General features: G+C 26.1%; 1 protein-coding gene across 1 annotated transcript in view; it reads left to right on the top strand.

Moving 5' to 3' along the window:
• The first annotated feature begins 5890 nt into the window (after nucleotides 1–5890).
• LOC117169346 (centrosomal protein of 152 kDa-like) overlaps nucleotides 5891–19567 on the top strand; it is a 44940-nt gene continuing 31263 nt past the window's right edge. Inside the window, exons 1-5 of the mRNA XM_033355685.1 lie at nucleotides 5891–6290; nucleotides 13418–14288; nucleotides 17429–17517; nucleotides 17584–17784; nucleotides 17893–18132. Coding sequence (XP_033211576.1) covers nucleotides 6171–6290; nucleotides 13418–14288; nucleotides 17429–17517; nucleotides 17584–17784; nucleotides 17893–18132 — 1521 coding nt within the window. The 5' untranslated portion in view covers nucleotides 5891–6170. The remainder of the gene's footprint in view (nucleotides 6291–13417; nucleotides 14289–17428; nucleotides 17518–17583; nucleotides 17785–17892; nucleotides 18133–19567) is intronic.

Below are 19567 nucleotides of genomic sequence, written 5' to 3'. Positions count from 1 at the left end.
CTGAGGTCGGATTCGGATTCAGCGCAGCAAAAACCTTCGGGTATACTAGGTCTGGTCTCTGGTTCCGGAACTTTGTCAAATTTTGTCGGCCTGTGTAATCGAAGTTCTTGGACGAGAGAAGAATATTTGACTATACTTATCTCGAATTTTTGGATGAAGAGACATCTCGTTTATTATTACAAAAATAAATGTTTGAAACTATTTTCTTATACTTTTACCTTGATATTATTTGTTTCTAAAAAATATAGTCTTAGAACCACGCAATTTCGCTAGTTTTATTTTATTTATACTTACCACGATATCAGTCGACAGGTTAATTGATGCATATTAAATAATTCTACAAATCTGCTCAAAATCTTATCAGACCTGGGGTACTTTTATATTTTAGAAAGGAGATTTGAACATTGACGCTATTCAAAACGTCCTGAAATGATCAAGCGATTGAAAAATATAATTAAAGTCGTTAAGGCTATTAAAGTATTTCATATTATCTTTTGAAAATAAAAGATCATATTCCGCTTTGAATCATGTAATGTAGCCCAAAGAGAAGACATTTAGCCCCTAATGGAAAAAAAACATCTTTATAGTGTTTATTACGAACTGTCTATCATTATGGGGTTCTCCGCAAGAATAACCCCTTTGTCAGTTCGTTTAGGGGTTAATGTTACGGTAAATTCTGTAATACTAGTCAGTGCCTAATAATTATTCCCTCAAAGGGTTAGCACGCATTAAGTAAATAATACGTTTATGCTATTTTTAGAAGATCAAAGTTAATATTCAGTCTGCAGAGCAGGAATGATTCAAGTATTAAATTATTTCAATAATATTTTAGAATATTTAATCGATGAAAAGGAACAAGTTCCAAGGACAATGTTTAATAAAAAACTAAATTGTGAAAAGATACAGCCAGACAATAATTAATGACTTCACCTATGTTTTGTAAATATATTATTCTCGCCTTCTTGTAATCACATAGTTGATGTTTGTTTAAGACATGCTTCGTAGCATCAAATATGTCACTCCAAATAAAAGAAACTAAATTGAGAATTATTTAAGATTTTGAAATCTACGACAAATAGTTTCCTCTAAATTTAATAGTTTTCAAATATTTTCTAATATGTTCGTACCTTAAAGCGTAAATTTAATTGATCAAATAGAGACTAAGAAAAATTTCCTCTTGTGTTAGAAGAATGGTTCTTGGATGCTTCATCCCAAATGTATTCTTAAGAGGAATTTCATTTGTCTCAAAAAGAATTATTTTGCAGAAAACGTTATCATTTTGTGTCCAATTTCACCTAAACTATCAGCCAAATAATTGCTTTACCAAAATAGAGATAAACATTGAAACTGAATATTCTTATCTTATTTGAATTATGTGAGTTATCTGGAGGTCAGAAGGAGAACATCTGATCCCTCATGAAAAAAACCTTTTGCAGTATTTTATTATTCCACAATGTTTACAATTTTTTATGCTTAGATTTGCGACAAGAACATTTAAGATCTACATAAAGAAATAATAAAAAATAATTTTTGTGGAAATTATTTCTTTATCAAAAGAAAAATTACATTTTTAATTCCTCATAACTTGCTATTCTGATGGTTTCAAGAATCTGTATAAAATTCGCGACTGATAACAAATAAAATTTTAGAACGAAATTTCATTTTATTATTACAGAAGTGATAAGTAAAATAATAATTTCCAATAATTTAAACCTCTCATTAACTAAATTTTCCAAATACTTGTTTTTAAACTTTAAGCTGCTCAATGTCCTGCTCAAAAGACAGTGTTGTACCATTCAGTATAGTATGAGAATGATTGTTTTTTGACATTAAGTAAAATGTTCATAATCATATAAAAACGATTTTTTGACCATTAGAGCGTACGTTTTAAAGAAATATAAGGAAACGTAAGAGATTATTATTTCATAAATATTAGACTCAGGCGAAAGATTATAAAATACTCTAAAAGGTTTCCAATCTTTTTACGAATTTTCATGCATATCGCACCTAAATTTGATCGAATCCATAAAAAATATGTTTTTGTTTAAAAAAAGTATATTTAAAGGTCCTACAAGCCTCATTAAGAGAACATGTATTTCACATGAAAAAAAGAGGTTTTTGTAAATCTTATTCAGAGACGTCCATATTAGGTGAATCGAGTTGAAACTTAACATTTCTCTTCACAATTAGCTCCTAAAGAATACGAATTGAATATTACTTTTTAGAAATCACCTCCATACTTCTGTTTTATAGGGTCCCATAAAAACCCCACGAGTGAAAAATTGGGTTTTTGAGAGTTTTTTGTACTGATTATGATTTTTTGTGGGTTCTTAAATACAAATTGTTTCTAATATAAAATAAAACTTTTTGCAGGTAATTAGATGTTTGCATGAGTTATTTGACTGTTTTTTGTTTTCAGGCATTTTCTCTTAGAATACAGTTATTAAGTCGCGATTTTTTTTGCATTTTTCAGCTTTATACTATCAACTTTTTAGTTAAAGCGAACCAATAATAAATTAAATTTAACATAAATAATATCTTTTTAAATATTTATTATTGTTTATCACCATAGTGTCTTTGAATAATGTTAGAAAGTTGCAGTTTTTCTGAAGCTTTTAAATATTCGTCAGAGTGCGGTTATAATTATTGAAATTTAGCAAAAATAATTGTTTGAAGATATTATTATTATTTATAATAACACAACTTTTTTCCCACTTTTCACTTAGACTATCTTCTCCTATAATAGTGCTAGATAGTTACGTTTCTTTGTTGTAGAAATTTTTAACTCTACCATACTTTTTACTTAGTGAGATAATAATTAATGGAAGTTCACACACATAATAGTTTAAACAATTTATTTTTGCTTATAATTATCTTCTCTTAGAACAATGCTAAAAAGTTTCAATCTTTTTAATATGTTTATATTTTCTTTGATTTTCTAGTTAGAAAAAATAATAAATATTGATAAAAATATTAGCATAAAAAAGGCCTTCAGTATTTATTGCAAATAAGATTTACATTTAATACGATCTATATAGAAAAAGTGAAGAATTTTGTAAATATCTGTTTCATTATAGATAAATATATATTCAGAAAAAGAAAGAGATTTTTTAAAAATGATTATCTCTAATGTTTATGTATTATTTGTGAGTACAGTGAAACTCTTCTATCGCACCGATTTTGGGGCTGACTGCGGGTAGAAACTAACTCATTATAGCCCGTCCCGCTATTGTTTGTTCACGCCTTAGTGCTCGCCTGAGTGGCAACCGCAGAACCTGCGCACTCCGCGCAGCTCCCGTTACACCTACCTACGTCGCGGCGTCAATTCTCAAAAGGACTATAGGAGGGAGAGCTATTGAAGGGTTTCACTGTAATTCAAAAACCAAACAAAGTTATAAATTTCAGAAAAGAACCTCAACTTTCTAGCATTGCTAGAGGAGAAAATAGGTATAAAGAATAATATCTGATTTAAATAATTATGTCTATTGTCGAAAACAGTGTATTTTAAAATAAAAAAATAAATTAAATGCATCATTTTTAATTTAAACATTGTCTTATTTTCATTATTATGAATCAATAATACTTTTACTTACTAGTTTTCTGTTTTTCAAATATTCTAAACCTTTTCTCCCTTATCTATTTTCTCTAGCGCACTTAAAAGTAGAAGCAAAATTTAAAAGACGAAGAATTCTTATTAACGCCACCCAAAGTAGGATGGCCAAGCACTAGCTAGTACTAACTGTTCTAGTCAAAGATCCGCGAAAATTAAAATTTTTGGTTAAATTCAACTATTTTTCATTCAAAAATCCATGTTTTTAGTAAAAATTCAAACACTTAATTAAAAGATGACATACTTAGTTCAAAATTCATTTTTTTGGTTAAAGATTCTTCTCTATAGTTAAAAATTCAACTATTTTGGTGAAAACTTTTTTTCAGTTGAATATTAATTACTTTGCGGAAAAGTCATCCTTTTCGGTTGAATTCAACGGTTCTTAATTCAAAATCATTTTTAGTTAAAATAGCAATAACTAATATATTTTTTGTTGCGAATTTATCTTTTTGTTAAAAATATAACTATTTGGTTAAAAGATAAACTACATTGTTAAAAATTTATTTATTTCACAAAAAATCATCTCTTTGCCTGAAAATTTAACTATTTTGGTGAAAACTCTTTTTTTTTAATTAATTAACTCAAAATTTAAGTATCCTACTTTTGGCTGGAAATATGTCTTTTTTAGTTGAAATATCAATCAATTGTTTGAAAATTCATGTATTTGATTAAAAATTCGTCTCTTTTGATTGAAAATTCAAGCATTTTGTTAAAATTTTGTTGTTGTTAATATGTGTATTTTTTTAGTTTAAAGTGCGTATTTTTGTTATAAAATTATTCTTCTCGCTTAAAAATTTATATTTTTGATTGAAAATGTATTCGTTTGGTTTGAAAATTTTAATATTTTGTTAAAATTTTTTTTCTGAATATTTTTATTGACTTTTTTTTATTGAAAATTTAACTATTTCATTTTTATTTGAATATGCATCTTCTTTTAGTTGAAAATTCAATTATGTTGACAAAAATTTGTTAATTTTGTATGAAATTCGTCTTTTTTGGTCGAATATTACTCTTTTTTTGTAAATTTATTCACTATTTTTTTTAAATTTTAGTTTCGAAATCAATTTTTTTTTAACTAACAATTTTTTCAGTTGAAAATCCATTTCTTTGTTTAAAAATGAAATTATTCTGTTGAAAATTTAATTTTTCATCTGAAAGTTGATCTATTATATTTTTGGTTGAAAGTTTATTTTGTTCAGAATTTATTTATATATTTGAAAATTTAATTATTTTATTGTAAATTCGTTTTTTGTTTTTTTTTGTGTGTGGAAAATTGATCTTTTTTAATCAAACTTTAACTACTAGGTTAAAAATTCAGGAAGTGTTTACACGTCTTTCTAGTAAAAAACTAATCTTCCTCTTCTTTTTTTTTAAGTGAAATGTTATTTTTGGTTTAAAATTTATCTTTATTAGTTGGGAAATAAAATTTTTGAAACTCAGAACTACGCAAGACCAGTAACTTAAATATTAAATTTTTAATTTTTTAAAATGAATACCTGACATCTGTACATTCTTTTATGAATAAACTATAAACTTTTATCAATAATTTCTATACAAAAATTAAATTGTTCATTTATCTTATTTGAATTTTCGCGACACTTTGACTAAAACCGCTAGCGCCACATATCGGCTGGTAAACTCCATAATTTTGATTTAAATGCGCAGACTCAAAGTCTTGTTCTCTGATTAGTCCTACGTTCTATAAGAGAATTCGAACCGTTTCGAACTGCATTCGGAATTTATATATAAAAGAAATCAATGTTATCCGTTGAATTTGTTTATTTCTTTATCCTGAAGCATTCATAAAAATTAATTAATTCAGCCAAACATATTAATACGATATTCATGAATAATTATTCGAAATAGTTTATATTCTCATATATATATATATTTATTTTAAAATGTATTATAATAACAAAATAATAATTATTTTATTAAAAGAATATAGTTCAGGTTCAATTTATTCATGAAAATGTAACCTATTTCGATTACGTTTTTGATAAATATCATGTAAATATTTTTAAAAATTCCTTCAGTAAGTAAAAATAAAAAAATGCAACAAACAACATTGATTCCTTTTTTTACATAAATTTGAAAATAAATTCCTATAGCAGCGCCAACCAAACGCATAACTTCGGCCTGCGCATTCCGGGCTCCCCAACTGATAGCGCTGATTGGTTTTCGCTTGTGACGACGATGAACCGCGCGGCAAGTTTTCACTGTCCAATCAGAATTCATGAAATGTCGATTTCCGTAAAACTTCCGTCGTGTGAACTTTGCACGATGGTGTTTGACTTTTCAAAGATTGTTTACAAGCAGTTTGCAAAGCGAATAGTTAGTTTGTGCTAGTCCCAGTGATATTGTTAATCACGTGAATTGTGCCAGAATTAGTGAAAATGTCAATACTCTCTTTCCCCGATGTGCTTCGAGACGAAAAGCGACGAAATTAGACGATCCAATGACCCACTTGTTGCGTTTAGGTTATGGCGTTATAAACAAAGCTACGATGCTTCCAAACGTACGCTTCGTCTCATAAAATCGTTTTTCTAATCAAAAAGGAATGGAGGCTCCTGGTTTAAGCCTTTTTCAAGGTTCAGAAAGCATACAAATAGGTACAAATAGTAACCAGATTCAGGAAGAAGACGAGGAGCAGGAAGAGCTCAAACGACGTAACGAAGAGGTAAGCGGGAAGAATTCAACTAATTATTCTCATTCGCACTTAATAATTAAGGGATTATATTATAAACATTATTATTCGCCAATAGTATTGTCTTCCCTTGACAAATATCTGCCGCAATTCGCACCTGAACCTGTAGCTTAAAGTCAGTATTGAACAGGTTTGTGCGTCCAAAATCTGTATGAGTTTTGATAAAAATTCGCTTTTTCGGACTCAAAATAGAACTAATTTGAGATAAAGGTTTCAAAAAAGTACATAAAATCGCTATGCGCTTAGTTATTTCTAGTTTTCGTGTCTGGATTCTCTTTGTTCGAAAATTTTACTCTTATTTTAAATTGTTTTTGTCATTTTTAATGACAATTTTATACAGTTTTTGAAGACATTTTTTGTTGCATGTGCACGTTTGTTTATGGTTTTTTTGAATCTTTGTTTTTATAACTTGATGGATATTTGAGACAGAGTCCTTTCAAGTTTTCTGTGTGTTTTAGAAACTTTGTAACTGTGTGAGCGACATTTATTATCGCTACAGAAGTAAATTAGGGAAATGTCGGTGAATTTTATTTATTGAGAGAAAAGTTTGACAGTGAACAATAGTCACGGATTAACATTAAAAAATAAATAATAATCGCTTAAAATTAATCATACAATTTAGAATTGTAAATTTGAAGGGTTGCAGTACAGAACTAGATAACCAACAAAATGGAAATTTTTCAGGAGATCGAAATAACATTCTGTAAAATCGAAATCACCATTTAAAAATAAAACAAACATTTTTCTAAGGCAGAAGTGTTTCTTCATTGAAGCAAAAAAATTATTTGAATTACTTTTTCTTTGCCTTAAAAATTTATCTTTTTTAATTGAAAATGCAACTATGCTTTATAAACATTCAGAATTTTTGGGTTAAAATGCATATAGTTTGGTAAACCATTCTGTTCTTTGGATGAAAATTGACCTATTTTGTTAAACTTTTTTTTTTTGTTAAAAATGTATTTTTTAGTTTGTAATTAATATTTTTTACAGAAATATTCTTATTTGAAAATTCGCCTTTTTTCTAGTGTAATATTTATTCGTCTTGTTTGAAAATGTTTAAAAATTGACCGATTTGAAAATTGAACTATTTTCTAAAAAACCCGTTTTTTTGTCATTTGAAAATTCTTTTTTTTTTACTGAAAATGTAACTTGACTATTTTTTGTTGAAAATTGAACTATTTTGTTGAAAGTACGTTTATATTTTTTTTTGTGTTTAAGTCGAAAATTAATTTTTTTATTTAAAACTTTTTTTTTTATTTGAAAATTCCTCGTTTTGGTGAGAAATTATTTGTTTAAAAATCACTCCTTTTGATTATAAAGTAATTTTTTTCGACTCCATATTTAACTATTTCATTTTTTGTTGAAAGTACATCTTGTCAGTTAAAAACTAATTTCTTGTATTAAAAATTGAACTGTTATGTTCAATAAATATTTTTTTCTTGATATTGAAAATTGATGTTTTTAACTAAAAATCAAACTGCAAACCATTTTCGGTTGAAAATTAAACTACTTTATTGAAAATTCCTCTTTCTGTATTTAAAATTAAATGTTATAGTTGAAAATTCGTCTTTTTGTCAGAAAATTATTTGTTCGGAAATCTATTATTTTAGTAAAACATTCAACAACGTGGTTCAAACTTTCTGAATTTGGTTGACAAAAAATCTTTTTTTTTTAGTAGAAGATTATTCTTTTTGTTCGTGAATCAATTTCTTTAATTGAAAATGTAACTATTTTGTTTAAATAATTTTTTAAACTAAAAATGTATCTTTTCTAGTTGCAAATTCATTTCTTTGTTTGAAAATGAAACTTTTTTCTTGCAAATTAAATTTTTTAACTGAAAATTAACTACTATTTTTGGTTGAAAGTTTATTATTTTATAAAGTTTTATTTAAAATTTATTCTGTAAAATCGAAATCACGATAAATTCAAGGCAAAAGTTTACCCTTTAGCTGAATCGTTAATTAATTGAGGCGAAAAAAGTACGATTAAACAAATTTGAAAATTTACAATCTCATAGTGATAGAAACCTAAAATTAAAATAGGTTCTGTTTCGGGTCACGATAAAAGTGCAATTTTTAGTTTAAACAAAAAAAAACTTACTCCCGAGATATTGAATGGTTAAATTGGTAGATAATGAATGTCGTTAGAAAAAGTAAACTAATTCCGAATAAATCATTGAAGTATTTGGAGGTTCCAATTTCGTGGATTTTGAAAATCGTTCTGATTTTAATAATTTTGAATGTTATAAAGCAATTTCGAATTGAAAAGCTTAAAATTGTACAATTTGACAAATTGTTATATTGCAGTAATCTTCCGCGTTTTCAGGATGAAAGTATAATTAGAAATCTAAAAATATTAATTTCGAAGCAATTTAAATCTACTTCAAATAATCTAAATTTTCAAGGATTTGAGTAAAAAAATATTTAATTACTGCCATTTGTTTATGGTAGACATTTTTTAATTTTTAAATGGTTTCCATTTAAAATAACTATTTTTTTCTAAAGCTTTTTTTTTGAATAATTAAATTTATTTTTTAATTGAGAAAAATTGATCCAAACAGCTTTAATATTAAATTATAATTTTGTTATGTAATAACTTTCACATTGAAAGGTCCAACTGAGTTTTCAATTTCAAATTGCCAAATTTTAATCGCTTTGAATTTAAAATTATTAAAATCCAAAACTTTTAAATTATTTCATTATGAACGCTTTCAATTTTAAATAGTAAAATTTCATTTATCTAATTTCCAAAATTTGAATCTTAAAATATTCAAAATTGCGAAAATAGGAAATTTTGTCATTTTAATCTGAAATCATTCAATTTCGTGATTTTTCAATTAAAAATATAATTTTTAATTTTTAGCCCTTCAACTTAGAAAGTATGCAATTAAACTCCTTTTTTTATTAATTATGATTTTTAAAATGTTGAAAACAAAATGAAAAAAAACCTGGTACTGCTAAATTTTATATTTTCCCGTTACATTTAAACCCCTAAAATGAGAAGTTATCTGTTTTAAAAAAGCTTCAAAATTAGGTTGTTGACATTTTAAATAATTTAAATACAAATTTACTACATTTTTTACGTCTTGAAAATAGGTTATTTTAAATTTTTAAGCGCTACAGTTATAAATTATATATTGTTATTTGCTTAAAATTTCAAAATTTCTAATTTCAGGAACTGCCAATTTAAATTAAAGGAATTTTGAAGATTATTTAAACATTATCCTCCCTAAAGTTATTTTGTTTGTAAAATTATTTAGAATATTAATATCAACGCACTGTAGTAGAACTTACTATAAAATTTTGGGGAAAAAATTTTTCGTCCACATAATAGAGAAAGTTTTGTTATGATAACAATTAAAAAAATTTAATTCGTTTAAATAAACAATTCAATTACAAAACATAAAAACACTTGTCTGTAATACGATGATTTGAAAAAAATTGTAAACAAATTTATAAAATTCGGATCACTTATTTACTTATTTACATTAATACTTTTTTATTATAATTATTCAGAGTTGAGTCACTTGAATTTGAAATCTGTATAGGAGTGTTGTATACAAATATTTAACTATAAATAGAAAAGTATTACCATTTAATTAATAATATTGAAATTTCTGAAAGAAAATATATCCCTGATTATGAAAATAACTTTAAACACATAAAGATGGTTTATTTAAGGAATTTTATTTTTTGTCGGACTTTTTATGTAGCCGTAAATGTATGTTCAACTTGCCTAAGGTCCTAAGTTTATTAAATTTATAAAAATAATAATTTCTGTAATAGCAGAAGTGTAAAATCCCGTTCGACGTTATTTAAAAAAAAAAAATATATATATATAATTTCTTATAATGCGTGTGAAGCGGAGCTAAAGCTCTACTTTTTACTCCCTAGGGAATAAAAAATGTCGTCAAAGGTGAGAAATGAAAATTATTCATATATGAGCTCGAATTTTACGATAATCAGCCCACTCACCGTACTAACTGTAAGGACATTTTGGTAGCAGATAATATAATTTTGCGGTAATTTATGTAAAGTTGCCACACATCATTGGTTAAATTTCCGAAAATGTACGGAAATTTTTCAACTTAATTTTGGGTGATTTATTTTCAGTTTCCATAAATTACAAAAAAAATCATAAATTTCCGAAAATTTGTCAAAATGTTTCAAATGAATTTTGGGAAAGTTATGGTAAGTTACCATATTTACCTGTAAAATTATCATAAGCGGCGGAAAATTTCCTGAAATTGATAAAAATGTTTAAAATTGAATTTTGGGTAATTTATGGTACTTTACCATATTTACTTGTAAAATTACCATAAATTTCCGGAAGTTAATAGGGGTCATTACATGGGAGATTTACAATTAAAATTTTTTTCTACAAAACAATCAATAAGTGAACAAATACTCGACACGTATTTTTTTATTTCAAAGTAATACTCGAAAATCTCGACATATGATTTTTCAAAATTTGATAATCGGGAAAAATCATTTTTTTTCAATCTCTCACTAAAAGAAGTTTTGAATAGAAAAAAATTATTCTTGTAATGAAAATACGCCTTAACCCACAAGCTTTACAAAATAGTATAACGTACCTCCTGTTTTTGTTTGTTTTTTTAACAATATAGTGAATTTTTATAAACAATTTTTATTTATTTTTAACTTGAAACAATTTTTTCCCGTTTTTTGTACCTTAAAATTTTGGTTTAAGATTCTCAAATAGGCAGGAATAATTTGAGAATGGAGAAATGAAAACTCCAAGTTTTACGCATTTCTATAGTCCACGCCAAAAATTATAAGGTAAAAAAACGGAAAAAATGTTTAAAGTTTAAAATAAATAAAATTGTTTATAAAAATGCACTATATTTTTATGCAAAAAAGCAACAGGAGGTACGTTATACTATTTTCAGGGTAGCCGCTGGACCAGGAAATGACCGTGAATTTTTTGAAACCGGGAAATAACAGTGAATTTTTTTTTACCGGGAATTTTACAAATTTGTAGAAGAAAAATCTGTCCACGTTCGAATTTAACAGTTTTTAAATAATTAGTGGAATTGTAATGGTTTTTAATTATGCTATTATTTAACTTACAATGCGTAATTCAAATTTTTTTTACTTTCAAAATTTAACATTAAAAATTTTTATTTCTAAGCTTACATTTTTAATTTAAAGAATTTTTAAATGTTCTCTCAAAGACTTGAACAAATAAAAAATAAAAGCCTTTGATGTTTAAAATTTTGGACAAAAAAATTTTTCTTTAATATATATTTTTTTAAAAATTTATCTATACTTTAAGTAATAAAAAGTGAACAAAACCGATTTGACAAAATGATTTTAAACCAGTTCAAAATTTAAGAATTTTCAGATTTTAACGTTAAAACTTAAACGATTTCAATTTGAAAGTCTTAGTCATCAATTGTTAACCCATTCAATTAAAAAAATTTAATTAAAACAAAGATTAATTATTGAATGTTTAGCAATATTTGAATTTTTATTTAATATAAGTAAATTGAAACCAAATATTTAAAAGTAAAGAATCTTTAACTGAATTGTTTGACATAGAAAACCTGGAATCGTTACAATTTCGAAATGTCTTTAAACTCTGAACGTTACAATTTTAATTGTTGTATTTGAAAAATGCTTAGTTTGTCAGTGACATTTTGAAATTTTTATGTATGATTTAAAAATAAACATTTATAGAAAAAATTTGAGTAATTTTAAGAGGAATTTAGAAGTTTTAAAAAGATTAAAAATTATCATGCAAATTTCAGATAGTTTTCTTTAAATCTGCTAGAATCTTTCTTAAAATTTTTGTTTAAATCTTTGACAAACATTTTAAATATTTTCTTAAAATAATTTTTCAAAATGAAAAGTTATTTCTAATTTTTCTAGAAATCTTAAGAAAATGGTTTTATTCTTTTGAAGCCTTTCACAATTCTTGAAAAGAATCGCATTTTTTTGTTTAAAATCTGAATTTTGTTTTGTGTTAGGCTATCATTTTCAGTTTTACATTAAGTTTGAATCTTTTCAAAACTTCTACATATCTCTTAAAATCACTAAAATTTCGCCTACCAATAATAAATGTTCAATTCTTATTTATACATCCAAATTGTAAAGAACTTTTCTAAAATTTGCAGGATTTTCTGAAACTTGTAGAAAAAATTCAATTCATTTTGACAGATATTTAGAAGTTCTGAAAGAATTTTTAAAATAATTAAAAATTTTGAAACCAATTTAAAATAACTTCTAGATTTCTGAAGATTTTGAAATACATTTTTGAAGATTTCCAAGGATGTTTAAACTATTTTAAAAGAAAAAATTGAATTTCTAATTGAAGAAGTGTTCAGTAAAAATTTTTCCAATATTTGATGTTTCTAGCTTAAAATTCCTTGAAGTTATATAATTTTGAAAATTTTAAAGTTCATTGATTGATTTTTTAACTTAGAGCATTGAAAATGATAACGTGGCTTTATATTTTTTTCTATTGAAAAATATTAGTACCTTCAATTTTATGCGCGTAAAGTATTGAGCATTTGAATAAAAAATTTTTTAATTAAGAACTTTTCAATTTTAAAAGTTCAACATTTAACAGTTCTTCTTTGAGTGCTTTCATTTAAACCTCAGTTTTTATTACCTCAAGTGGAAAATTTTTTTTTGCAAAGCTTGTGGGTGATTGCGTATTTTTAGTACAAGAATAATTTTTTCTATTCAAAACTTGTTTTTCAATTAGCGATTGAAAACAAATGATTTTTCCCGATTACCAAATTTTGCAGTCATATCTCGAGATTTTCGAGTATCACATTTGAAATAAAAATACGTGTCGATTATTTTTGAACACAAAACGCCAAAAAAATGTTTTGTAGAAAAAAAAATTTCGATTGTAATGACCCATAGAGATTTTAAATTGAATTTGGACGATTGATAGTAAGTTATAATAAATTATCCTTAAAATTACCGTAAATCATGCTTCCTTTATTCGAAACCTAATATGGGCTGAAATCATGACTGTATCTCGAAAAATGTCTGAAATCATCCACTTGTTATAACAAATATCGTATCAATTTGTTTTTAACGAATGTATTGATTTTGATGAATTAACAGATAAAAGATCTGTTGACGGGAGCATTTGATGACTTGGAAGAAGACGACGATGCCAGTTCTATTAACAGTAGTCACTACCACGATACTCACTACAGTGATAACACGAATTCAATAGTAAATTCGTCATACCAACCGAATTCAATTGACAAAGGGAAAACCGTTTCTCAATTGCAAAAAGATTTCGGTGTTTATGCACGCACCGACGACTTAAACAGTTACAACAATGAAGCTTCCTTTCACGAAACACCGGATGACATCCGGAAAAACGTGCAGGACATTCAAAATGATTTTAGCTTGCGAGATCTGACTACAACACCATTTGGTAAAAGTAACCGGATAAACAACACCGATAAAAATACAACGGACTCTCCTTACGATTTGCCACGTCCCGTAAATGTTGGATTCAACCATGAGCGAAGACTTCAGGCCAATGACGATTATACCTTTCATAATAGTTACCCTTACAACTATGAGACTCCCTCGAATCACTATGACGAGGACAACAATTTTCCCAATAATGGTTACATCGATGGATATGAAAATATCCTCCAGTCGAATCAGATGCGGGAATTTGGCGGCGGTGATAATGAAGTTACATCGGATCATTTTAATCATTGCTACGAAACAAGTCCGAATGGAAGACCCGCGGATGATCGCGATGCTTACAAGACTGCCGAATACAATAGTAAAGAACAGCTGGAGGTTTTGTATTCCGTCAGAATGCGGGAAATCCAAAAGTTGACGGAGGAATTGCAGCAGTTGCAATTGGAGAAGGAGGAAGAGAAAAGCCAGCTGGGTAGGCGATTAGCTCTCGCACAAGCTGAAACCGAGAGGTCAAATTTATCCAGGAATCAGGCTCAAAATGCTCTTGGTAAGGAAAATTGTTCATTTTGACTTAAATTAGAAAAAACAGGGTGTCTTCCCTATCTGAAAAAAAAAAATCTGGAATTGTCAGGGTATTTTTTATAAGCCTGGAAGTGTCAGGGATTTTTGTTTAGTCAGGGAATTTATTTCGCGAGCGTTCTATTTTTTTTTAAATTACAATATAAAATTCAATAACGATGCTTCTTCATTTGTAGAAGTAACTTTATATTCATGTATTTAACTGGTTTGTTGATAACTAGTTTTTTTTCACATAAAGATTCATCATGTTAGTTGAAACATCATCTTTTTGGTTTGAAATTTAACTATTTAGTTTAATATTTGTATTTTTTAGTTAGAAATTCAACTATTTTGTGAAAAATTCATGTATTTTCTTAAAAATTCGTTGTTTTTTTTTAAAAAGAAAATTAATATTCTTGTTTAAAAATAATTATAACTATTCCATTTTTGGTTTAAAATTCAGCTATTTCAGTTGATTTACCATTTTAGTTGAAAATTGGTATTTTTGAATTCAAAATCCGACTATTTGGTTAGAAATTTGTCTTTTTTAGTTAAAAATTCAACTATTTTGTAGAAAATTCACGTATTTTCTTAAAAGTTAGTCTTCTTTTAATAGAAAATTAGTCTTCTTGTTTAAAAAAAATTACAACTATTCCATTTTTTGTTAAAAATTCAGCTATTTCAGTTGATTCATCATTTTAGTTGAAAAATTATTATTTTCAACTGAAAATGTAACTAATGCATTTTTGGTTGAAAATTGATCTTTTTTAATCCAAAATCCGACTATTTGGTTAAAAATTGGTGTTTTTAAGTTAAAAATTCAAATATTTTGTGGAAAATTCATATATTTTCTTAAAGGTTAGTGATTTTTTAAATAGAAAATTAGTCTTCTTGATTCAAAATTCATATTTTTCGTTGAAAATTGAAGTATTCCAATAAAATCCATCTATTCAGTTGAAAATTTTTCTTTTTTTTATTAGAATTTCAACTATTTTGTGGAAAATTCAAGTATTCTAATAAAATCTTCATCATTTTATTTGAAAATTAATCTTGGTAAAAAATTTAACCAATCCAGTTAAATATTCCATAATTTAAGTTGAGAATTAATCTTTTCGATTTAAAATTTAATTATTAGAGTTAATATTCATTGTTATAGTTAAAAATTCATCATGTTGTTTCAAAATGTATCTATTAAAAAAACTAAAGCTTCCATTTTTTTGTTAAAATCGGTTATTTTTTCGTTCAAAATTCAAATATTTGGATGAAAGTTTATCTTTTCAGTTGAAAATTCAACGCTTATAGTTAAGATTCATGATTTTAAATAAAAACTTATCAGTTTGGTAAAAAATTATTATTTATAACTAAAAATGCAACTATTCAATTTTTGGTAGAAAATTAATCTTTTTTCATTAACAATCAAACTATTTGGTTGAATATTTGTCTTTTGTAGTTAGATATTGAACTATTTTGTAACAAAATTCATGTATTTTCACAAAAATTCGTTTTTTCTTTAATAAAAAATTAATCTGCTAGTAATGTACCTATTCAATTTTTTGTTAAAAATTGGATCTTTTTAAATTGAAAATTCAAGTATTTGGTTGAAAAATTGTCTTTTTTAGTTAAAAATTATTTTTTTCGTTAAAAATTCCAATATTCCAATCAAATATTTATAATTTTCTCTGTAAATTTATCTTTTTGGGTTTAAAACTAACTAATCGAGTTGAATATTCTATAATTTTAGTTGAAAATTAATCTTTTTGGTTTAAAACTCAACTATCTCAGTTAAAGATTCATCTTTATGGTTACAAATTCATCACTTTGGTTGAAAATTTAACTATTTTGTTGAAAATTCATTTTTTGCAACTTAAAATTGAACTATTCCATTTATGGTTAAAAATTGATGTTTTTAGTTTTAAATGCAACTAATTGGTTGAAAATTTATATTTTTAGTTACAAATGAAACTTTTTGTTTGAAAATTGGTATCTTTTAGTTCAAAATGCAACTATTTCGTGGAAAATTAATCTTTTTAGTTGAAAATTCAACTATCATAGTTAGAGCCATCATTTTAGTTGAAAATTCATCAGTTTGGTTAAAAATGATCATTTTTAATTTAAAATTTAACTATGCAATTGTTGGTTGAAAATTGATCTTTTTGAGTAGAAAATTCAATTATTTTGAGGAGAATTCGTGTATTTTCTTCAAAAAAAAATTTTTTTATAGGAGGGTAATCTTCTTGTTTCAAAATTAATATTTTTCGCTGCAAATTTAACTTATCCAGTTAAATATTCCACAATTTAAGTTGAAGAGTAATATTTTTGGTTTAAAATCTAACTATAGATTCATTATTATAGTTTAAAATTTAACCACTTTGTTGAAAAATAATTTTTCAATTAATTTTTTTTTAACTTTTTTAGTTTTAAATGCAACTATTTGGTGAAAAAATGGTCTTTTTCAGTTAAAAATTCATGTACTTTATTGAAACATCGTCTTTTGAAGAAAATGAATCTTCTTGTTTGAAAATTCCTTTTTTGTTCGTTGTAAATAAAACTAATTGTTTGGAAATTAAACTCTTTTCTTAAAATATCATTTTGGCTTAAAATTCAATTATTTTATTTAAAGAGTTATCATTTGAGTTTATAATTCGTCATCTTGGTTGAAAATTGGTTGTTTTTCTTGTTAAAAATTAAGTATTTTAAATAAAATTTAACTATTCCATTTTCTGTTGAAAAAATGATCTTTTTTAGTGCAGAATCAAATTTTTTGATTGAAAATCAATCTTTTTTTAGTTTAAATTAACTATTGGGTACTTCAGAGACAAATTATTATTATATATATTTAAGAATATCTTATAATGTAAGTTGTCAGCGCTTACGAAATGAAACATTCCAATTGAATCCGTAAAAAATGAAGAAAAAAAATTATTATAAATTCGCGAAACTGTTTTCGCGTTTATTATTTAAAAAAATGTAAAATATTTTAATGGCCCTATACTGTGAAAAAAAATACATGGAAAAAACTTGAGAAAAACCTGGAATTTTCATGGAATTTTCTTCCAAGTTTTTGAGTAGACACCCTGACAAAGTTAGTTTTCTTTTTAGCATTTAATTAAATTCTGATATGTTCTTTAGTGGATGCAAAAGCTGAAATTGCTAGCCTCCAAGGCCAAGTTACCTCGTTGAAGGAAAGTACTGCCATCCTAGAGAAAACGAACCAGAAAGTGAGGCCAATCGATTTTCTATAATATTCTATATTAAAATTTGCGCTAAACCTTTTAATATTTCAGCTGACGGAAGAATTGTCAGAGGCGAGAAGTTCGCTTTTCGAAATCCAGCAAAAGATCTCCGTTCTTGAGAGAATGCAGACGTTTCAAGCCAATGATAAGACGGAGGCCAAATTCCTCGAGCAGGCACAAGAAAAGCATGCGATCGAGGTGAAAAATATGCAGAGTCAAATTGAAACGCTTACGGAGAAATTGCACTCAAAGGTCTGAAATTCATTGAATATTTTATTATTTGATAATTCATTATCTTACTTTAGACATTTATCCAATTGATTATAGGTTGATAACTGATGAAAATGTTTAATTTTGCAGGAAGATGCGTATACGTCTTTAGAATATAAATTGGACGATATGAGAAGAGCTCACGAAGCTCTTATGGTGGAGAAAGCAGACACAATGAATCGCTTAACGCAAGCATTAGAAGAAAGTCAAGCACAGTGTCATAATCTTATGTCCAATAATAACGGGCAGGAGTCTTTAAAGTTGCAAGCTGAACTGAATTTAGCGAATCGGAAAAAGGATGAGCTGAAAAAGATTGTTGAGGAATTAAAGGTAAAGGATTTATACTCGAAAAATTTAGATTATCGGAAGATTTTTACTATTTTGCTACTTCCTTAAGTGATCGTAAAATCGGCAATGCGGAGTATTACTAACTGCGTAAACCGGGAATTAGTCTGGAATTTCGAGCATCATGAGAAGGCCAAGAAACAGGAATTTTCTTTCTAAAACCAGGAATTTTTTAGATTTGTGTTTACATTTGCAATCATTGTAAAATATCGTTTTATATTTAAGATTTGAATGTTAATGTTTCATTGAAAAATTTATGAATTCATTTTAAAAATGCAGCTTTTTCCTCTTTTAAAAAAATTTCTCTTTCTCCCTGTTTTCAATAAAAATCCACTTTTTCTCGGGTTTTCACTTAAATGAGAATAAATGAATTAATAGAACTCAATAAGAAAATCCAATTGTTTTTGGTTGAAAGTTTGTTCTTTTTTATTGAAAAGTTTACTGTTATATTTTTGGTTCAGAATGTATCTCTTGGGCGAAAGTTCAATTGTTATATTTTGATCATTCGTATTTTTTTTTATAGAAAATGCATCTTTTGGTGGAAAAGTTATTTTTTAGATTGAAAATTCAACCTTTTGGTTGAAAATTCACCTGTTTTTGGTTGGAGTTTAGTCATTTTTGTTGAAAATTACGTTATTTTTTTGAAAATTTATCTTTTAGTGGAAAATTCAACTATTTTTAATACAAGTTTAGTCATTTTCATTTGAAAATTGAATTATTTGGTTGAAAAATCATTGTTTAGGGTTGATAGTTAACTCTTTTTAATTGGGCAAAAGTTAAACTATTAATAGTTTTAGATGTTAATTTTGTTTGTCTAAACTGTTATATTTTGATAATTTGTATATTTTATAGAAAATGTATCTTTTGGTGGAAAAATGACTTTTTAAATTGAAAATTCAACGTTTTGTTTAAAAATTCATTTATTTGGTTGAAAGTTAATTCTTTTTAATTGAAAAGTCCACTATTATATTTTTGGTTCAAAATTGATTTCTGTTGGTTAAAAATTCTACTGCTTGGTTGAATATTTAATTATTTTATTGAAAATTCATCTTTTTACTTTGAAAATTCAACTTTTTGGTTGAAAATAAAACTATTTGTAGTGGAAGTTTAGTCATTTTTGTTTAAAAATTCAGTTATTTGGTGGAAAAATCATCTTTTATGGTTGAAAGTTAATTCTTTTTAATTCAAAAGTCCACTATTTTATTTTTCGTTCAGAATTTATCTCTGCGGCGAAAATTCAATTGTTATATTTTGATAATTCGTATTTTTTATAGAAAATGCATCTTTTGGGGGAAAAGTTATTTTTAGGATTGAAAACTCCACTTTTTGGTTGAAAACACATCTTTTTTGGTTGGAGTTTAGTCATTTTTGTCTAAAATTTAAGTTATTTGCGTAAAAAATAATATTTTATGCTTGTAAG

This window comes from Belonocnema kinseyi, chromosome 3 (genome assembly GCF_010883055.1).
Source record: "Belonocnema kinseyi isolate 2016_QV_RU_SX_M_011 chromosome 3, B_treatae_v1, whole genome shotgun sequence".
NCBI classification, from domain to species: Eukaryota; Metazoa; Arthropoda; class Insecta; order Hymenoptera; family Cynipidae; genus Belonocnema; species Belonocnema kinseyi.
This window is presented reverse-complemented; position numbering and strand designations above follow the sequence as displayed.